General features: G+C 41.2%; 1 protein-coding gene across 2 annotated transcripts in view; it reads left to right on the forward strand.

Moving 5' to 3' along the window:
- The window catches only part of gabra3 (gamma-aminobutyric acid type A receptor subunit alpha3), a 113,782-nt gene that overhangs the window by 27,086 nt on the left and 64,953 nt on the right, over window positions 1–21,743 (forward strand). For both annotated transcript variants that reach the window (XM_058076970.1, XM_058076969.1), the window contains exon 2: window positions 9,104–9,210. In XM_058076970.1, the coding sequence (XP_057932953.1) occupies window positions 9,125–9,210 (86 nt within the window). In that variant the 5' untranslated portion in view covers window positions 9,104–9,124. The remainder of the gene's footprint in view (window positions 1–9,103; window positions 9,211–21,743) is intronic.

The raw sequence follows: 21,743 nt of genomic DNA on the forward strand, positions 1-21,743 counted from the left end.
TTGTTGCAGGGACACTTGCCTGATTACAGCACAAAGTGCACAACACAACATACGAGCTTGAATAAAAAAAAAAGAAACAAGCTCTTCCACTTATTCCAGCATGTCAATAAATAATTGAAAACCTTTAGTAAATCCTGGTGTGCTGCCTTAAGGACGCCGTTTGCGTATTAACCTGCTTCTTTGAACTGCCTTGCTACAAGTGTCAAGGGACACACTCTGGTCACGTCCATATTGTGTACTTTGCAGATTTGATAAAGGGCTAATGTTCATATTGGTGAGTCAGCAGAAGGGAGGGGGAATTGTTTTGTTTGTTTGTGAACATGCTCGACTCGGTAAGCAACAAACATTGGATGGACTTGTTAGCCTCAGCTCGGGGCATAACGACGGTCAATAGAATTAAATGGGGGTCACTGGAGGCGCCATAACAGTCACAGCAATATAAACAGGTACACATTTTCATGGACTTCACAGGAACAAGGGAACCCGAAAGACCGAAACACCACAACAGTCGTCCCTTGTTTGTCGCGGTTAATCAGTTCCACAAGTCGGTTCGCGGTTTGGTTGGCAACAGACCAGCCGACATGTTCATTGGTGTTTTGTCAAAAACGATGAGTGGGAAGATCCGGTGTGGCCTAAAACACAAAGATAATGCTCTACCTTCATGGGTGGCCAAGGACTTTCACAAATATTCATATATTGGAGGACATTTACATTTTTAAATTGACAAAAACTATTATTCCAATAGCCAAACAGTTGCATAGATGAATCTGATGAATATATATATGATATATAGATATATATAGAGATATATGATTATATAGTAATAAATAGTAATAAATTACGTATATACATACATATATTTACTACTGTAATCCGCAATCAGCGTCAGCAACGCTTTGTGAGATTTCACACACTGGCTGGGGGGGGGGGGTTACAACTTGTAGTCCAACAAATGTTGCTGACAGTTGCCCCCCAACTGTTTGCTTTATTGGAATGGATACATCAATCAAGCCAGGAAGGATAAGGGTTCAATTCCACCCTCGGCCATCTCTGTGTGGAGTTTGCATGTTCTCCCCGTGCATGCGTGGGTTTTCTCCGGGTACTCCGGTTTCCTCCCACATTCCAAAAACATGCTAGGTTAATTGGTGACTCCAAATTGTCCATAGGTATGAATGTGAGTGTGAATGGTTGTTTGTCTATATGTGCCCTGTGATTGGCTGGCCACCAGTCCAGGGTGTACCCCGCCTCTCGCCCGAAGACAGCTGGGATAGGCTCCAGCACCCCCCACGACCCTCGTGAGGATAAGCAGTGGAAAATGAAGGAATGAATGAACGAATATTATGACTTTATTCTTGTACAATTGGTTGTCCACAACATACACCTGCCCCCTTCAGGGGCATTTTGTTATTTCCGGTATTCCAATTCCTTCATCAACCCTCAAGCTTTCCCTAACAGAGCATCAACGAGCTGAGCTTTGGCAGTGGGAGACGAAAATGACATTTGAAGTATTCTGTTTCAGCGCTAAATTGTTCACAGGAGCTTATTATCTTGCAATACCCACAATGCATTACCTTGCATACCCACAATGAAAAAAACAGAAGAAACTTTGCTCAGGGCCATGGGCTAAAGTGGAGCATGCACAAATCCCCAAGGAAGATAAAGACGGAGTAACAGCAAGATTAAGAACAAGGCTGACAAATGATTTAATAATAAGACCAAATTGGACGGTGACAGTTTACATTTAAAACCCTTTTGGTCGGAGTTATATTATTTATTCTTTGACGCTCCTTAGGGTTTCTTACTTGACTAAGTACAACAATCTACAATGTTTGGCGTAGTTATCGTTGGGTAATGCAGTGCTATCAGTACAATGACAGCAACATTGGGTATACTTGAACTATTGAAAGTTTGAAATACTTTCAACATAAACATAAAAAAACATAAACTTGGCTGTATATATAATTTTACTAAATTGTGTATTTTTAGAATTTTTGAATTGAGCAAGCTAATAATTGCTAACCTACCAAATTTATGACAAATTTGGGTACTTCTCCTCCTTATTATACATTTGAAAGTTTCCATGTTTGTTTATTGAGCACATCATTAGTCTTTTTAACAAGCCATGTATCCTTTTTTTTAACAATTAAACTATTTCAGCCAACAGCAGTGGGTCCCACCGAGGCCTATGCAGTGGAATCTCGGTTAGCATACGCCCCGGTTAGCATGGTTTTCTGTTAACATTGAACATTATGCCTGGGTTTGCTTACAGGTTTTGGTTTTTTTTTTTGCGTCCTGCTGTGTTATTGATAAACTGCGTGAGTCAAAGCAGGTTCCTATGTATTTTTATTGTCTTTGCTAACATCTTATTAGCTTGCTAATAGAGTTAAACCTTCTTTACCTTGGTTAGCATTCGGACTATTCCACAGCTTAACCCCACAAACTGATAACGAAAAACATCTTCTGGTGGAATTTGCCATTAGAATGACCAAATTCCCAAAACCTCGCAAATCAAATGTCATAGCTCTGTGAGAAAATGTGTTTTGAATATTAACAGGTAATGTATCGTGAAATACTTTCAACATAAACATAAAAAACATAAACTTGGCTGTATATAATTTTACCAAATCGTGTATTTTTAGAATTTTTGAATTGAGCAAGCTAATAATTGCTAACCCACCAAATTTACGGCAAAATTTTGCCTTGGTTTACATATGTTTTCTTGGTTAGCGGACAGTATGCTTGCTAATACAGTGGGTATTATTTCATTCTCATTCAATCCCAGCCACCTGTCAGACCCACTTCAGTGTCGGCCATTTTGACTGATTTTGCAAGGCACGAAGAATATTGCGTTCTTCACATGGAACCTACAAGAATGATTAGACTCTCGTCTTTCATCAGAAAACAAAAGTTTGTCTCTACCTTTCTACCGTCTTAAGTACTCAGCAGTAGAACATTGGGAACTTTCAGGACAATATCAGTTCCCGACTACAAAAAGTCATCTCTTCGTGAAGAAGTTCAAGCACAACTTTCACTTTGACACAAATATGTTGCTTCTGTGACAGCTGTCAATGATACCAACATCCATCCATCCATTTTATATACCGCTTATCTTCACTAGGGTCACAGGTATGCTGGAGCCTATCCAATAGCCTATCCAATAGGCACATTCATACCTATGGACAATTTGGAGTGACCAATGAAGCTAGCATGTTTTTGGAATGTGGGAGGAAACCGGAGTACCTGGAGAAAACCCACGCATGAACGGGGAGAACATGCAAACTCCACACAGAGATGTCCAAGCAGAGATGCAAACCCAGGACTGCGTGGCTAACATGCTAACCGCCCCGATATCAACGTAAACAACACAAAAAGGTGTTGGTAATCCTATCCTGCTTAGTTTAGAAAAGAATAAACTGGGTGTCCATTTATAGTATGCCTCTTAAAACCGTCCAATTGGAGGGACATTTAGTCCGAACACTTCACCCTGACCCCCGGATGCCTGCAAGAGTCCAAAGAAGAATAATAGCAAGGAGGGAAGGGAGGAAATGGGATTGAGCTGCAGCCATTTCCTTTAGGTCATAACTTCCATTTCTTATCACTTGACGTTAATGCGCATATCGCTCTGCAAACACATCCAGTCAGAAACCATAAAAAAATTCATCAAAAGGCATTTTCAGCCTTTTATTTCAGTCAAATGAGATTATTTTACTCATTACTCATATATGGCTTTTTTACCCTGTGGAAAATGACAGGAGAATTGAAAGCAAATGTTACAAATGTGAAATGTGCTTGAGGTCTGCTGTCACCAAAGGCAAGCTATTTTAATTTGCCAACAAAAGTGGCGTGTTTTTTCTTTCCTTCCGTCTCTGCTTTCAGCGTAGTCTAAGCCCCGGGAACCACTGAGCCCTTCATTTGCATGCAGGTATTGGTAGATCGGCTGAACAATTGTACCCGGCAGGCCGGCGGCACTCTTTCTGTTCGTCGTATTCATATGTAAAGGATTTGTGTTTCTTTGTAAGAGTGCTGTTGAGCAAGTTTTCTTTGTGATATTTCATATACTGTAATTGGAGAATCAAAACAGCAGTATAAGGATCTTTGGGTAATTCTCCTTATTATACATTTGAAAGTTTCCATGTTTGTTTATTGAGCACATCATTAGTCTTTTTAACAAGCCATGTTTCCTTTTCTTTTTTAACAATTAAACTATTTTGTCAAACAGCAGTGGGTCCCACCAAGGCTTATGTAGTGGAATCTCGGTTAGCATACGCCCTGGTTAGCATGGTTTTCTGTTAACATTGAACATTTTCGTGGGTTTGCCTGGGTTTGCGTATAGGTTTTGGAGTTTTTTTGCGTCCTGCTGTGTTATTGATAAACTGCGCGAGTCAAAGCGTGTTCATATGTATATTTATTGTCTTTGCTAGCATCTTATTAGCTTGCTAATACTAGAGTTAAACCTTGTTTAGCATACGCCTTGGTTAGCATTCGGACTATTCCACAGCTTAACCCCACAAACTGATAAGGAAAAACATCTCCTGGTGGAATTTGCCATTGGAATGATCAAATTCCCAAAACCTCGCAAATCATATGGCGTAGCTCTGTGAGAAAATGTGTTTTGAATATTAACAGGTAATGTATTGTGAAAAACTTATTACCAAATCGAATATTTTTAGAATTTTTGAATTGCGCAAGCTAATAATTGCTAATCCACCAAATTTACGGCAAAATTTTGCCTCGGCTTGCATATGTTTTTTTGGTTAGCAGACAGTATTGTGCATTTTACTCTTAATATATTTTTATCACAACACCTCCTTGTTAGCAGCCTATTAGCTTGCTAACACAGTGGAGCCGGCGTTAGTATACGCCCTGGTTAGCTTGTTTTTGGTCAATGCCACATTATGGCCAAATTTTCAAATTTCCAGTTAGCGTACAATATGCCGTGCTTTGTCATTTCTTTACTTTATTAAGATATTTTTGGGTTGATGTTAAAAATTTAGGGCAAAATTTGCCTCTATTGGCACACATGTAAATGTAAACAATGTAAAAGGGGATGGTGAAAACATGACCTCCATTACGGTGTCAACAACATTGTGTATGTAGCCAATTAGACTGGAATTGAATTAATTGGAATGTAAATAAAAACATAAATTTGACTCCTTCCTTTCTGCATTTTGTTAAGGCTAATACTGGATCATTATCCATTGAAGGTTTTATGTTCCCTGGTAAAAGTAAAGGATACCCTCTGGGCTCATGGATGTCATTTCCCTGTCTTGTAATGTCAGACAGAAAAGGCCGCTGTTTAATTTCCTGACATATATTATCCACTCTCCCACACACGTGAGCATTTTCATTACACACATCATCCTCGGGGCTCTCGTCTAGCCTGAATACATGAATGTATTTTTCAAATATACCTCATCTCATGATACCAGTAAGCATCATTAATCCCTTCCAGAAGGTCCGACTCTAACATTTAATGTCACTTTGACCTCGATTGAAAACGAGATTGTTGACAAAGACTTTGAAAATGTTGCCATAAGTTGTATGTTAACTGAAAAACACGCTAACCGGGGCGTATGCTAACTGAGGTTTGGCTGTAATAGCAAGCTGGAAAAAAATATATAATAAAAAAAAAACTTGCTAACCGTATGCTAACTGAAAAAAATAATTAATTATAATTAAAAATAATAAAAAACAATAATTAATTAAATATATAGTATATATATATATATATATATATATATATATATATATATATATATATATATATATATATATATATATATATATATATATATATAATAAAAACTTGCTAACCAGGGCGTATGCTAACTGAGGTTTGACTGTAATAGCAAGCTAATAGTCCGCTAACAAGGACATTTTGTGATTTAAAAAAAATACCTTAAGAACACAGTTGGACTCATGCAGTGCGGCAAAATTGTGGCATACATTTTCTGACGTGAACTGAAAAACACTCTAACCGGAGCGTATGCTAACTGAGGTTTGGCTGTAATAGCAAGCTAATAGTCCACTCACAAGGACGTTTTGTGATTTAAAAAAAAACCTAATCCGGGCATGTGAGAAAGTGTGTTTTTCAGCTTGTGAATAGTACAGGAACAACATTGGGGCATATGCACCAGGCGCGTGTTTACGAAGGCGTGCTAATCCAAATTAGCTTTGTTTTTCCTCCGCGGAGAAACGCGCCGTACCAAGTACCATTCTCCGTTATGCAAGTCACTTCTCAAGTGATTTATGCAAATGCATGTAGACTAACCTGGGTGTGATTATATCCTCATTAGCATATCCAGTGAGAGATCAGATAAGCGTAAAGTTAACATGGCTGACACACTTTCTCAGAACAGTGCATTACTGTCGCCGTTTATTTTTTGAAGCGGTCGCAGGCTGCTGTACAAAACTGTGGGGGGGGGGGGACCAGACCGACCCCGAAGCACGTCGAAAACATCTCATGGCTGTCAGACTTATCAAGCACTGCAGCAAAGGGCAAGAATTTCAATTGCATTCTTTTTCCAATTTTCATTCAGTCATTGAAGGTAGCACAGTGAATGACATGCTTCCTAAAAATACCACAATTGTCATCAGAGAGATCATATTCTGTATTTGCACGTTACTTACAAACATAGTATCGTAGTTTTCTGCAGCAAAAAGCATCGGGTAGATATATGAGCATGTGATTGTGGACATAATCGGAACTGTAACAAGGCAAGTCCCTCTTAAGAGTCCAAACAGAAACCATGTCGAAGGACGCTAGTAAGACAAGCAATAAAGCGTTCTGTCTATATGTCCAATCATTTGTTTACTCCCCGTGCGAGGAGGAGTGCTCTCAGTAACAAAGACAACATTGATTCCCCTGAGGGGACTGTTTGATCCTTTCTCTCCGTGCCGGCCGTAAGGGGTTGGGGTGGGGGGGGGGGGGCACAATCTCACAAAAGCACAATAAAAGTCTTTAAAGTACAAAACAGCTGCCACACATGTGCGCTTCAGTGGCTGTGCATCTGCTCTGCTGAGGTCGTTTGGCTTCTTTTCTCGTGGTAATGGAGATTATAGAATGCCTTCAATCCCAAAATGGCCACTATCTATATATCATATCTATATCGTATATATCATATATATATATATAGCTCATTCTTTCATTGTCGAGATCTTATCCCTTCATCGTCACCACAAATACTTCTCAACCAACAAAAAATTTGGAGAATTCCAAAAGTGTAACTTCATTCATTTTCTACCGCTTATCCTCACAAGGGGCATGGGGGTGCTGGAGCCTATCCCAGCTGTCTTTGGGTGAGAGGCGGGGTACACCCTGGACTGGTGGCCAGCCAATCACAGGGCACATATAGACAAACAACCATTCATACGTACCTATGGACATTTTGGAGTGGCCAATTAACCTAGCATGTTTTTGGAATGTGGGAGGAAACCGGAGTACCCGGAGAAAACCCACGCATGCACGGAGAGAACATGCAAACTCCACACAGAAATGGCCGAGGGTGGAATTGAACCCTGGTCTCCTAGCTGTGAGGTCTGCGCGCTAACCACTCAACCGCCGTGCAGGCCACAAGTGTAACTTGACTGCGCTAAAGTATGTTTTGGGTATTGTTTACATATTATCTGATACCAGTGCCTGACGGGGAATCGACTTCTGGTGGCGGGGGAATCATCTTGACAGGGAAACGACCAGCCTTCCGAAACGCGTATATGTATAAATAGAATTTTGTGTAGTTAGAGCATAGAAAAAATTCTTGATATGATTTTTAACAGTAGAAGAGCCCTCCAAACATGAAATAACACCCCTATAGTTCCCTTTTTACTCCTATTACCCAATATTGTAGACATAAGCGAAAAGAAGACGTAATATAGACACATGTTAGCATTGGAAGAGTTATTTTTTTTACTTCCTGTTCTGTAGAGTGACTACGGTCTCATCAGTGTAATGTAATAAGCATTAAGGCCATTATTATTATTGTGTTCATGTTATTGTTTGTTGCTGTAAATGTGTTCCAGTGCGAGGGGAGCTGAGTGGGGGGAGGGGGGGTGCACAGGAAGCGACGTCAGGGGATTCAGAGTGGAGTTTTAGCTCAGCCCGTCTTAGCCGTCATTGCGGCTGTTGTGATATATTTCAAAGCTGGCAATCAGAACATTACTGACACCTAGTGGCTCATATGGAATAGTACATCACCACAACATCTTTGAATGTCTTCTATTCATTCATTTTCTAACGCTTATCCTCAGGAGGGTCGTGGGGGATGCTGGAGCCTATCCCAGCTGTCTTTGGGTGAGATTGGTCGCCAGCCAATCACAGGGCACATATAGACAAACAACCATTCACACTGACTGAATGTCTTATATTTGTATTTATTCATTTAGCCATTGTTATGCTTAATTTAGGCAAAAAATATGTAACATTTGCTTAAATAGAAATTTTTTATGACTAACAATGAGCCACATTCCACCATAAAACCAAATGATTTATTCGTAAATATTTGGAAAACCATGATAGAGTGAAGCTGCAAAATAGTGAGACATAACCATACTTTCAGACAATAATGGGATAATATCTGCCAAACACTCCAAATGATCCGTTTCCTTGAAGTAGACATAGTTCAATAATTAAAGGGGACTGAGTCCCCCGGGCAACAGCGCACCAGACAATATTTATAGTGCAAAGTAATTATCTCCAGACAAGGATTGTCTACCGACATGGCGAACAGAGGCAGCAGCACCCTTGGAGTGCTCCCTCACCCCCTCACAAGGCGATTGGCTGCCACATGCGCCGTGACACGCAGCGAAGAAGCCGTACGTGTCTTGGTTATGTTTTAATTAACTGAGGAAGTATACCGTGACACCGTGTGCGTGTTGCCCCGCAGTCACGAAAATACGCAGGCGGTGAAGCGTATTTGTAAAATTGCAGACGTCAGTGTATTCTTTATCCGAGTTAAAAAAAAATATATCGCATTCACAGTATGTTCTCTTTCTGTCAAATTTGCAGTTCTAGTTCTCAAAACATGGGAATTACTTTGTCGATACGTTAAAAGTTTGAATATATTGATATGATTTGGAGAAATTCATGTTGTTCTGTTTCCTTCAGGGACATCCGCTCTCAGGTGATATGGCTGCTGCATTTAGGAAACCTGAACCCCTGCACTTGGCCTTGTGGATCTTCCTTCTACACCTCAGCCTCCTTCCTCAAGCCAGGTAGATCATCTGCTTTCAGTCTTTTCTTGGCGATTATTTGCCGTCTTCATTCCTCCCGCTCAGACGTTGTTTCCGCGAGGTGTTTGGAATCATGCCTCATTAATCACGCTGGCTGCCGCAGTAGACGTGGTCCAGCAGCTCCACTCCCGATGGAAGGATAAAACTCTGGGAAAGTTAGAAGTACTCCCACGTAAGGATCAAACAGCACAAAGAAGAAAGAGTCAGCAATTTATCGAAAAGTGCATTTGAACTCCGACAGCTGATCACCGTTTTAAGTTTGAAGTCAAAATGTGTGCTCAAATGTGGCCTTCGTGTCGTTTTGTGATAGATGAGAGACTAGACAAGTTCTTTCAGAATAATGAGAGGTCCCATTTAATAAGACTTGCACACTAGCTGACAATCAATACAAGCTGAACAGAGGGCTTCAGGTCCAACTTCGACAGACACGTTACTGTATAGATGGGACATATGTGGGGGGGTTCAAATGAGAGGCTAAAGTTATCTCTCACATGCCCAGACACTATTTGAATCAAGGGTCGAGCATATGGAGGACGTCTAAAGATTAAGATATGCCTTAAGATATGCCTTTATTCGTCCCTCAGTGGGGAAATTTGTAGACAAGGGGGAACATGTAATATTTCTTCATAATTTATTTCAGAAATGCATACTATGTTACATTAATGTTTCTCACATATACACTTACAATACAATACACTTACAATATCTTTTTATATACTTATATATATATATACACACACATATACTCACACACACATATATATTCATTCATTCATTCATTCATTTTCTACTGCTTTTTCCTCACGAGGGTCGCGGGGGTGCTGGAGCCTATCCCAGCTGTCTTCGGGCAAGAGGAGGAGTACACCCTGGACTGGTGGCCAGCCAATCACAGGGCACATATAGACAAACAACCATTCACACTCACATTCATACCTATGGACAATTTGGAGTGGCCAATTAACCTAGCATGTTTTTGGAATGTGGGAGGAAACCGGAGTACCCAGAGAAAACCCACACATGCACGGGGAGAACATGCAAACTCCACACAGAGATGGCTGAGGGTGGAATTGAAACCTGGTCTCTAACCACTCGACCGCCGTGCCGCCCATATATATATATATATATATATATAAGGGTGTCTCTCACAGCTCATCCAAGACTAAAACACAAACGATAAAAACCAGGATGAGTGGAACGCATGCCTATAGGGTTTGGGGGTGTCCGCTTTTGCCAGGCCGAGTTCTATTAAAACAAAATGGCGTCAGGACTGGACAGGACAGGACAAGGCAACATTGTGTCCGAGGTTGGATGCAGTAAGATTCTACATTTCTTACAAGATCTTGAGAGAAAAAAAAAAGCCAAGTGGTAGATACTTCCCCGCAACCCAGCCCCCCCACAAGGAGCCAATGAGCTTGTCAGTGAAGACCATACTCGACTCAAATTAGGGCCCTTACTGATGCCGCCTGACACCCAATAACCAGAAGACGCCATCTGCAAGGAGTCCCTGGTGACAAAGTGCCACAATCTGCACGGTGATGGCTGACTCTCTCAACATCTCCACATCGCCATAATCTACAAATGGTTCTGCTACGGTTCTGAGTGGACCACCCACTCTCTTTAGCTGCTGGCTCCATTGTGGGCTCATTTTGCAGCCGTAATCAATAAACAAAGCAAACCCGTGAGGGGAGAAACACCACTGAAATCAAGAAATAACTCATGGCAAAACATGAAGGTGGCGTCCTTGTTGATCTTTGGATTTATTTCCCCCTTCATAATTCTCGCATGTCCATGGCCTCTCTATCAAAACTACAATTATTCAAACTAAAACATTTGACTTTCTGGGAAGGATTCATTTGATTTACATGATTTCTAAGGAGAGAAATTGATTTGGTTAGCGTACGTTTTGGACCATCTGAAACAGATTAATGATGCTAACCGGGTTTGCTTTATTTTACTAAAAAGATTTTGAATTGAAATGAGGATTAAAATGGAACACCTCGTGTTAAAACGAGGCGAGCGTGTCCCTGCATCTAAATTGTGCGCTCCTGTACGCAGATCGACGTTTCACCGACTGCTGACTTAATTTGCATGGTGCAGCACGCCATCGCTGCTATTGTCCGCTCGCAGCATTTCCTCTCCTGCTTCTTGTGCACATTCTCCAACGTGTGTGTCAGGAGTCAGCTAAAAAGAATGCCCCCCCGTGTCCAGGCGTCATTCTAATCATGCCCCTTGTAATTCCACGGAAAGAGAATGCGTAGCGGTTGCCACGTTAGCATTGTCGATAAGGCCGGACGTTACAGCAGGGGGAAGCGGCTGTGCGTAAATCGCTTTAACATTTTGCACACTGAAGCAAAAGCTGCCCAAACCAGGAAGAAGAAAGCAGGCTGGGGAAAATGTGAGCAGGATTAGCCCAGTTTGCTTTGTCATGGTGCACCTTGGTTCTCCACGGTCATTAGGAGCCCACTGTGTTTGTAATTACGTCTATCAGATGGAAATGTAGTCGCAGGAAAAGGCGCCAGTCACTCACCATTTCCATTATAGATAAGGTGCATGAGGATAACCTGCATGGGGTCAAAGCTGCTCTTAGACTGCTGTGCACACGTATGAGAAAATAATGGGCTACCGATTTTTCATCAGCTGGGGTAGGCTCCAGCTTGCCGGTGACCCTGAACACAAGTAGAAGAAAATGAAGGAATGAGTGAAGTAATAATATATAATATAATATAAATAAGAGCGGCACGACGGTCAAGTGGTTAGCGCGTAGACCACACAGCTAGGAGACCAGGGTTCAATTCCACCCTCGGCCATCTCTGTGTGGAGTTTGCATGTTTTCCCCGTGCATGCGTGGGTTTTCTCCGGGTACTCCGGTTTCCTCCCACATTCCAAAAACATGCTAGGTTAATTGGCCACTCCAAATTGTCCATAGGTATGAATGTGAGTGTGAATGGTTGTTTGTCTATATGTGCCCTGTGATTGGCTGGCGACCAGTCCAGGGTGTACCCCGCCTTACGCCCGAAGACAGCTGAGATAGGCTCCAGCACCCCCCGCGACCCTCGTGAGGAAAAGCGGTAGAAAATGAAGGAATGAAATTGTCCATAGGTATGAATGTGAGTGTGAATGGTTGTTTGTGTATATGTGCCCTGTGATTGGCTGGCCACCAGTCCAGGGTGTACCCCGCCTCTCGCCCAAAGACAGCTGGGATAGTCTCCAGCACCCCCGCGACCCTTGTGAGGAAAAAGCGGTAGAAAATGAATGAATGAATGAATAATATAAATAACTCACGGGTGTCCAACTTACAGCCCATGGGCCATTTGCAGCCCACGGCTGTTTTTGTCTTGTTTTGACCGGTGGCAAAATCTAAAAATAGAATTTAATGGGAATAACCAAAAAAGGACGGAAAAGTGGAAAAATCAGCAATTTTAAAGGAATTGAGTCAAAATTTTAACAAAACAAACATTTAGCGAGAAAAAGTCATAGGGGATAAATAACGTCATAGAGGATAAATAACATTAAATATTTTTTAATTTATTATTTTATTTTATTTATTGATTTTATTCAATAAAAAAGATAAGTCATAATATTATGACAAACAAACAAAACAACTAATAAAGTCGTCATTTTTAGAAAATGAGGTTGTAGAAGAAGTTGTTATGTTACCTAACGTATGTCACATTTATCCACATTGCTACATAAATAAAGTCAAAATATTGTTGGAATAAAGCCTTAATTACAAGAAGTTGAAATAATTAAAAATTTAAAAAAAACCATCAGAAATGGAAAAAACTGCTGTCATTTTAATAAATCTAATAAATAAATGTAATACATTTTCAAACAGAGTAGGGAAGGACAAAGAAGCACAATTTACCACTTCCACACATAATGAGAGGAGACACTTTTTTTCTACTCAATCTCAGCCATGGCATGTCCTTCCCAGCTCTGGCATGTCCGTCCCTGCCATGGCATGTCTGTCTCAGCCATGGCATGTCCTTCCCAGCCCTGGCATGTCCGTCTCAGCAATAGCATACCTGTCTCAGCCACGGCAGTGTTAAAAGTTATGTCATCTAACATTTCTAATGCCTAGCACCACAATACTACATATAACCTGTCTTGCTATATTTTTACCCAATAATAATATGCCATAGTCAAACACGAAACAGCCATCATGTATTAATTAATTAATTTTTCACGAGGGAGCGATATTCCAACTGCAATATAGCGAGAGACGACTGTCTTTGAAATACTCATAGTTATTCTTATGGGACTTCCAAAATGTTAGGACATCAGCACACAGGATGTCTCTGTATCATCAGCGCTTCCTGTCGGAGAGCTGCCACCTCCCTGGTGGCGTCTGATTCTATCATCGGGCTCCAAATCGGCTTTCGTACAGTAGAGGCAGGAGACATTCCTGATGAATGACCGTGTAACTGACAAATCCCCTTCGGGGGAACTGGCATTCTGCACATTTCAAAAAGGAACCTGACACGCCAAATGGTTTGTTTCACAAGTATATCTGGGAAGGAGTTGATAGGAAGTGTATGGAAAAGGCAAACAGACATGGAAGGTGAATGGACCGATGTCCATGGTTGGTCAAATCCATTCGTAAACTACAGGGGGATCACGTGAAGCTATGTGACAATCACGGAAAGTATTCGGTTCTGTTCAGTACTGCTGATGTTTCAGTGAAAAAAAATGCTGTCTTGTTGTGATAAAACTGCTCCAATAGCTGCATCCATGCATTGGTGTACATGGGCAACTGTTGCTAGTACATCAAAACCCAAATTATTACTTGAATGCACTGTATCAATCAGCAAGTCAGGGGGAATTCTGAATTTTTGTCCCACGATGTTCTGTTTATAGCGGGATCAAATAATGACACCAAGCAGGAACATTGCGTGTCGCACGTATTAGACGTAAACAAGTAATAACAAATAAGTTGTGCGGGAGCATGGTCATTTTGTGCCAATGCGCACCATTTTTGGTCACAAATTGCGTCCTCCTGGTGTAATTTATGTGTAAACAGAAAGAAAACACAAGACGCGAGCCTTCACGGATTCAGGCATGCCCTGAATAAAGACGTGACACGTATTCATTCATTCATTTTCTACCGCTTATCCTCACGAGGGGCCGGGTACACCCTGGACTGGTCGCCAGCCAGCCAATCACAGGGCACATATAGACAAACAACCATTCACACTCACATTCATACCTATGGACAATTTGGAATGGCCAATTAACCTAGCATGTTTTTGGAATGTGGGAGGAAACTGGAGTACCCGGAGAAAACCCACGCATGCACGGGGAGAACATGCAAACTCCACACAGAGATGGCCGAGGGTGGAATTGAACCCAGGTTTCCTCACATGATACGGCAAATTGCAGGACAAGTGTGAACGCTGCTCTCTGACAGACAGCTCTCTGTTGCTGCTTTCACCCGAAACTGAGCATAGACATTCAGTGCTATTTACTGATTGGATAAAAAAAAACACACCTGTCAGTCAGTCATGTTCGGCACATAAAACACGGGTGGGTTCACCTGCATGTCATCCAGATACCTGGAAATAAAAGCCGATTGTTGCTCTGTGGTCTTATATTGTTCTTTTCATGTCACCCAAATGGGCTGCATGGCGGTCGAGTGGTTTGCACGCAGACCTCACAGCTAGGAGATCAGTGTTCAATTCCACCCTTGGCCATCTCTGTGTGGAGTTTGCATGTTCTCCCCGTGCATGCGTGGGTTTTCTCCGGGTACTCCGGTTTCCTCCCACATTCCAAAAACATGCTAGGTTAATTGGCCACTCCAAATTGTCCATAGGTATGAATGTGAGTGTGAATGGTTGTTTGTCTATATGTGCCCTGTGATTGGCTGGTGACCAAAGACAGCTGGGATAAGCTCCAGCACCCCCCGTGACCCTCGTGAGGATAAGCGGTAGAAAATGAATGAATGTCACCCAAATGAATTGGCCTCACTGCTCCAATAGTTTTCTTTGATGGAACCGTATCAGTATTCCGCCTCTAGAAACTGGGCATGATTGAGCCATTATAATAATCAACAGCCTATGCATTAGAAATAAATAAACAAGATTGCTTGTTTCCAATTGTGCCTTCCCCTGGACAGTCCAGTCGGGGGCCATCTTCTTGTCTGTTTTGTTTATAATGTGTAGCTACGTAGCCGGCTAATGTGGCACCTAATCAATAGCTGGATGGGAGTGCAATGTGTACACTTTCACTATGGATTGGCTCCATACGCTGGCCGCTGTTCTCCCCTTGTCTCCCATGAATTATTCACCAAGCGGCAGTGAGGGGCATCACTTGGGGAGGTGACCTGGTCAACAGATAACATTGTGTTTCGGCAGCGCTGTCAAGGTTAATGTGTCACAGGTTTGGAGAAGGGTAATGTATTCATGGCCTAGCCACTTTGCTGATTGAATCTTGGGATGGGGGGGGGGCAAAACAAATGTTCAAAAATCATAGCTCATACATAAGTGAATATTTTTTGCTCCTTTTTGCCGAATGCAGCAGCAAAATGCTATGCTATCAGATCACAGATAATATTTTCTCTGCCTGGTCACAGTGGACACCACGTTGTTGAGGACCACAACAAAAGAGCATAAAGATCGAAGTTGCACGCAGCGTGTCACCGTGTGTTAGAAATCAACCAATACCTGCCCTGTTCTTTAACATGGACACACCCACCTTGTACCTTTGGCCGCTGGAAACATCTGATCCTTCTGGGACCCTCTCAGTTTTAGACCATCAGAAAGCCGTCCCTCTAAATACAGTTTTTAACATTTTTAGAGCCCCGTGGACATGAAATAACACCCCTATAGTCACCTTTACACTGTTATTTGTTGCTTGCACCACATTGCAACAGTTACGCTGCGAGCGGGCTAACCAGTTAGCTTGAAATTGCATCCATCTTCTATGCTGCTTATCCTCATTAGGGCAGCAGGAGCCTATCCCAGCTGCCCTTGTATTTCTTCTAAACTCATCTCATCTCGAGACATATTTGGCAGTCAATAAGTTAAACCTAAAATGTACCACTTCCACACAGAATGGGAGGATATTTTTTTTTCATGGCTGACTTCATGCAGTCTGTGTTTGTCAATGTTTTGTGTCAATACCGCTTAGTGAGCAGAATACTACATATCACTTGTATTTCAGTATTTCAGTATACCACGAAACTACTATCATTTATTCAGTCATTCCTAATAAAATGCAGTATAGAATCTGCAAGATAGTTGAGATGCTATTTGAGTCTTCGCTCGTGCAGGGATGAACGTAGCTGACTTTACTGCAGCTGGCGAGCCATCAGTTGTCGCTCGATGCTTTCTTCCAGGTTGGCCTGTGATTGACAGATTGGCTGGGAACACAAGTGACTACCAACTTGAGTCTTGCCTCCAGTCAAGCGGGGTGGTGGTACAGTCATGCTTTGAGGAGGCACGAGTGCTGCCTGCTGGGGGGGGGGGGGGGCCCTGAGGGTTCATTGATGGGGCAGGAACCGCTGCCTTTGGGCCGCATGGCAGTTTTCCAAAATAACGACCTAAACTCAAGCCCACTGAGCACCTCAATGCAAGGAGCGCTAACAATAATAAAACATGGTTGGTAGTACATAGTACATAGTATATTTATATGGTATTCCATAAATACTAGTAGTACATATATGGATATGTATATGGTATTCCATAAATACTAGTAATACATATATGGATATGGATATGGTATTCCATAAATACTAGTAGCACATATATGGATATGTATATGGTATTCCATAAATACTAGTAGTACATATATGTATATGTATATGGTATTCCATGATAAATACTAGTAGTACATATACAGTATGGTATCCGATGATAAATACTAGTAGTACGTATACAGTATGGTATTCCATAATATGTACTAGTAGTGTATATACAGTATGGTATCCAATGATAAATACTCGTAGTACATATACAGTATGGTATTCAATGATAAATACTAGTAGTGCGTATACAGTATGGTATTCCATGATAAATACTAGTAGTACATATACAGTATGGTATCCGATGATAAATACTAGTAGTACATATACAGTATGGTATTCCATGATAAATACTAGTACTACATATACAGTAAGGTATTCAATGATAAATACTGGTAGTACGTATACACAATGGTATTCCATGATAATACTGCTGGTACATATACAGTATGGCATTCTATGATAATACTGCTAGTATATATACATTGTGGTATTCCGTGATAAATACTGATAGTATGTGTACAGTATGGTATTCCATGATAAATACAGATAATACATGATGGTATTCCATGATGAATACTGATAATACATGATGGTATTCCATGCTAAATAATGCTAATACATGATGGTATTCCATGCTTAATACTGCTAATACATGATGGTATTTCATGATAAATGCTGGTAGTATGTATACAGTATGGTATTCCATGATAAAACTTCTATTATATATACAGTATGGTATTCCATGCTAACTACTGCTAATACATGATGGTGTTTCATGATAAATACTGGTAGTACGCATACAGTATGGTATTCCATGATAATACTTCTATTATATGTACAGTATGGTATTCCATGATAAACACTGCTAATACATGATGGTATTCCATGATAAACACTGCTAATACATGATGGTATTCCATGCTAAATACTGCTAATACATGATGGTATTCCATGATAAGTACCGGTAGTACGTATACAGTATGGTATTCCATGATAATACTTCTATTATATGTACTGTATGGTATTCCATGATAAATACTGCTAATACATGATGGTATTTCATGATAAATACTGATAGTATGTATACAGTATGGTATTGCATGCTAACTGCTGCTAATACACAATGGTATTCCATGATAAATACTGCTAATATATGATGGTATTCCATGATAAATACTATGTTTTCAGAAGCAGGCGTACGTGACGCAAGCGTCCCACAGACTTTTCGGAATTGAAACGAGCGGTGCGCTAATGACGTTTGACTTTCAGTCAGTTTTCCAGTGATATAGCGAAGGTGTAACCAATTAGCGGACGTCCCCAGAAGGCTTGAATTAAACATGAGGCCAATTGGATTGTGAAAGTTTGCCTACTACACGTCGGAATGGAACCCCCGTGAGAGTCCCTGAAACAATTGCATTAAATATTCAGCCACTTATTTTCCAGGACATACATAATGCATATTACACGTCAACAGAAATCTCCAATATCACTTTCTGCGCTGCAGCCCATTTTCTACGTGTACTTCATTTTGCTGAGCGATACCGTAATGTGGAAACTTTGGCAAAACAACAATGTTTGGTGCCAACATTTCAAACTCCATTAGACTAAAACTGAAAGGTTCAACTCTTGTTACAGTTGGATCATTTTGAATCAACCCCCTCTGAAGAAATAGTGTAAGACTGCAGGGAAAGACTCTGAAGATGAAAAGTCAACATTTGCCGCAAGGTGTTTAGTTCAACAGAAGAAAGTTATGAAAACATATCATAGATTGCCACTAGAATGTCACTCTAAGTATAGAGTGTGATGATACAAGTGGGCACTCCATTATCACATTCTCATACTCTAGCTTCCCTTCGTCAAAGACGTAATGCTTAAATCTCCTCCATCGCTTGTCTAGCGTCCTAAAGGCGTGTGTGCATGGAAGGTCATTCAAAGGTCATCAAAGTTGCAGTAGCTGCTGCCATACACAGGTTGTGCTACGCACTCTAGGCTCCTGAATAAATGCTGGAAAATATGACCTGTAAAAATATGCTCAATTGGTCTTCTGATTTATTTTTCCACTAAATAAAATATCGAATCGAGAATGTATGTACTTTCTACCTGCCTACGTGCCGTCGTGCATGAAAAACGAGCACACCTTCTACAGAGTCAGCTCTTCCGTCTCGTCACAGGATAGAATATTCCAGTTACAAATGATTCCTTCATTGCTGCTGATAGCATCTCTGCCGTCCCCGCAGATATCAGCGACACGCGACGTTCGTCTCGACGTGAATCAGAGTATATTGATGTCAGCCGCAACGATAGCACACATTTCAGATGCTATCGCCGTGTTTGATCATTTCCTGGCCGTCGTACCTTCACAACGCCCTGAACGCTAACTCTATCCTGCTTGGAAATACTAACCGGATACCTGGAAGGGCATCAGTGGCTTTGGAGCAGGGGTGCCCATCGGGTGGATCAGTCAGCTGACATGAAGCTCCCCTTCTGATTCGCCGTTGATGACTAAGTGGTGAACAGAGCTGCACAGTGAATGCAACTTTCATTTCTCTTATTCAGGTATGGGAAAAAATACGAAAAAAAACTACGAAAAGATACTTGTACAATGAAAAAGAAATTTTTTTGCAAAAATACCATGAAAAATATGACAGTATATTGCAAAGTAAAGTATTCATCATCACCTTTGTCCAGTTTCTTGGCCAAATGGATGCGGATTGGGAATGAGTTCTTTCTATGCGTTTACGTTCTTTTATCAAAAAGAAAACAGACAAGCCAATCAACCTCCTCGCATGGATGCTGGAGGAGGTCTGTGTTCTCCGAGTGGGCTTTTTCCTTGTTGTGTGTGTGTGCGTTTGAGCCCCAAAGTGGCAGCGTGACAGCTGCACAGATAAGAAAGAAGGCGAATCGGCTTTGAGCACAAGTGCAGACTCTTCAGTCAACTCTCTTGAAGTGCCACTTTTCTTTTACTGGCCATTTCTGAGCACGCCGTTTAAGATTGATTATGGTCTAGGCCGGGGAAATTAGCATACGACTGCTGTCAACTCCAGCTCAAAAATCGTCTGAATGACAAAGCGCCTTATTCATTTTCGGAGCTGCATTTAGCAAAGACCCGTCCTACTCTGCCTTTGCTCCGTGGAGTCATGCGGAGGATTTATGGTGAAAAGCCAGAGGAATAGAGTGTATATGAGAGACGACTGCAGTTTATCGTGCATTAAATGGAAAGACGCGCACGCCGCCAGGAATGTTGGAATTGCAGCTGTGACTAAGAGTTTTGACAACGTGTACAGCATGTTTAATCGCCGCTATAGGATGTTTCACAGCCATTTGATCTCTATGAAATAACCCTCCGACAGGCTAAGGCACATTTGAGTTACGTATGCAGCTTCTCTGCTGGCCTATTGACAACTTCCATTCTGGTGTTCGACTTCCATGGAATTCTATGAATTGATTTTATGGATTTTTTATGGATTTTTTTTATGAATTGAAATTGGGGTCGAGTGGCTAGCGCCTCACAGCTAGAAGACCCGAGTTCAATTCCACCCTGGGCCATCTCTGTGTGGAGTTTGCATGTTCTCCCCGTGCATGCGTGGGTTTTCTCCGGGTACTCCGGTTTCCTCCCACATTCCAAAAACATGCTAGGTTAATTGGCCACTCCAAATTGTCCATAGGTATGAATGTGAGTGTGAATGGTTGTTTGTCTATATGTGCCCTGTGATTGGCTGGCCACCAGTCAAGGGTGTACAGAATCAGAATCGCCATTATTGTCATTTTATTTCATACAACCAAATTTGAGTGCAACTCCACGGTGCATTTCGTAGAAAGTAAAAATAAGAATAAGGAAAAGGATAAAAACAAAACAAAGAATAAGAATATAAATATAAAAGTGACAGGTGCTGTCCAGATTAAGTGTAAATAAATGTACATCAAAAACAATAACCTATCCAGTAACAAGATGTAGAATTGCAGTAACCAAAATGTGGCATTTCAGTAAACAATATGTAGTATTTCACATAGTGTACCTGAGTTTCAGGAATGAATCCTATTGCACATAAGTCCAGTATTGCACGTTTGAAGCTTATTACTTCGCCTCTAGCCCAAAGACAGCTGGGATAGGCTCCAGCACCCCGGGGTAGAAATAAGCGAATAAGCGGTAGAAAATGAATGAATGAATGAATTTAAAATTACAGTTCCACAGAATCACAGATTTCAGCAGACTCATCAAGTTGAGAAATACAACGGATCAGCCATATTAACCCAGCGACACGTTATCATACCGACAAAACATACAGACTATTTAAGTTCCTGTGTAAGTTACCGATGGCGGGGGGGTGCCACGTTGGGTAGGGCCGCTTGTGCTATTAACTCATTCGCTACCAAAGACGTTTTTATTTTTATTATTTTTATTTTTATGCTTTGTTTTGTTTTTTGCGGGAAAGGCACAAAGAGGTGATGATGAACTCCACAATATAAAAAGTCACGTTTGTGGCCAAAAAAAAAAACACAAGATGGCAGAAGTGCATTTTATAAGAGCTCTGCAAGTGAAAAAAACATCTCGCCGTGTAGCGAATAAGCGGTTACGCACTGAAGAGGTTGCACACACGTACACACATAGTTTAGTTGTGAAAATGGGAAATAATTCATTATTATATTTGTTTTAAAACAATGGTTATTGTCATTTAAAAACATATTATTTGTGTTGTTGATGTTGTGGTATGGATGTTTCAATGTTTAGCCAAATAATTTTGCTGAGATGTGATATTTTGCTGAAACTGCTGCT

This window comes from Doryrhamphus excisus, chromosome 7 (genome assembly GCF_030265055.1).
Source record: "Doryrhamphus excisus isolate RoL2022-K1 chromosome 7, RoL_Dexc_1.0, whole genome shotgun sequence".
Lineage (NCBI taxonomy): Eukaryota > Metazoa > Chordata > Actinopteri > Syngnathiformes > Syngnathidae > Doryrhamphus > Doryrhamphus excisus.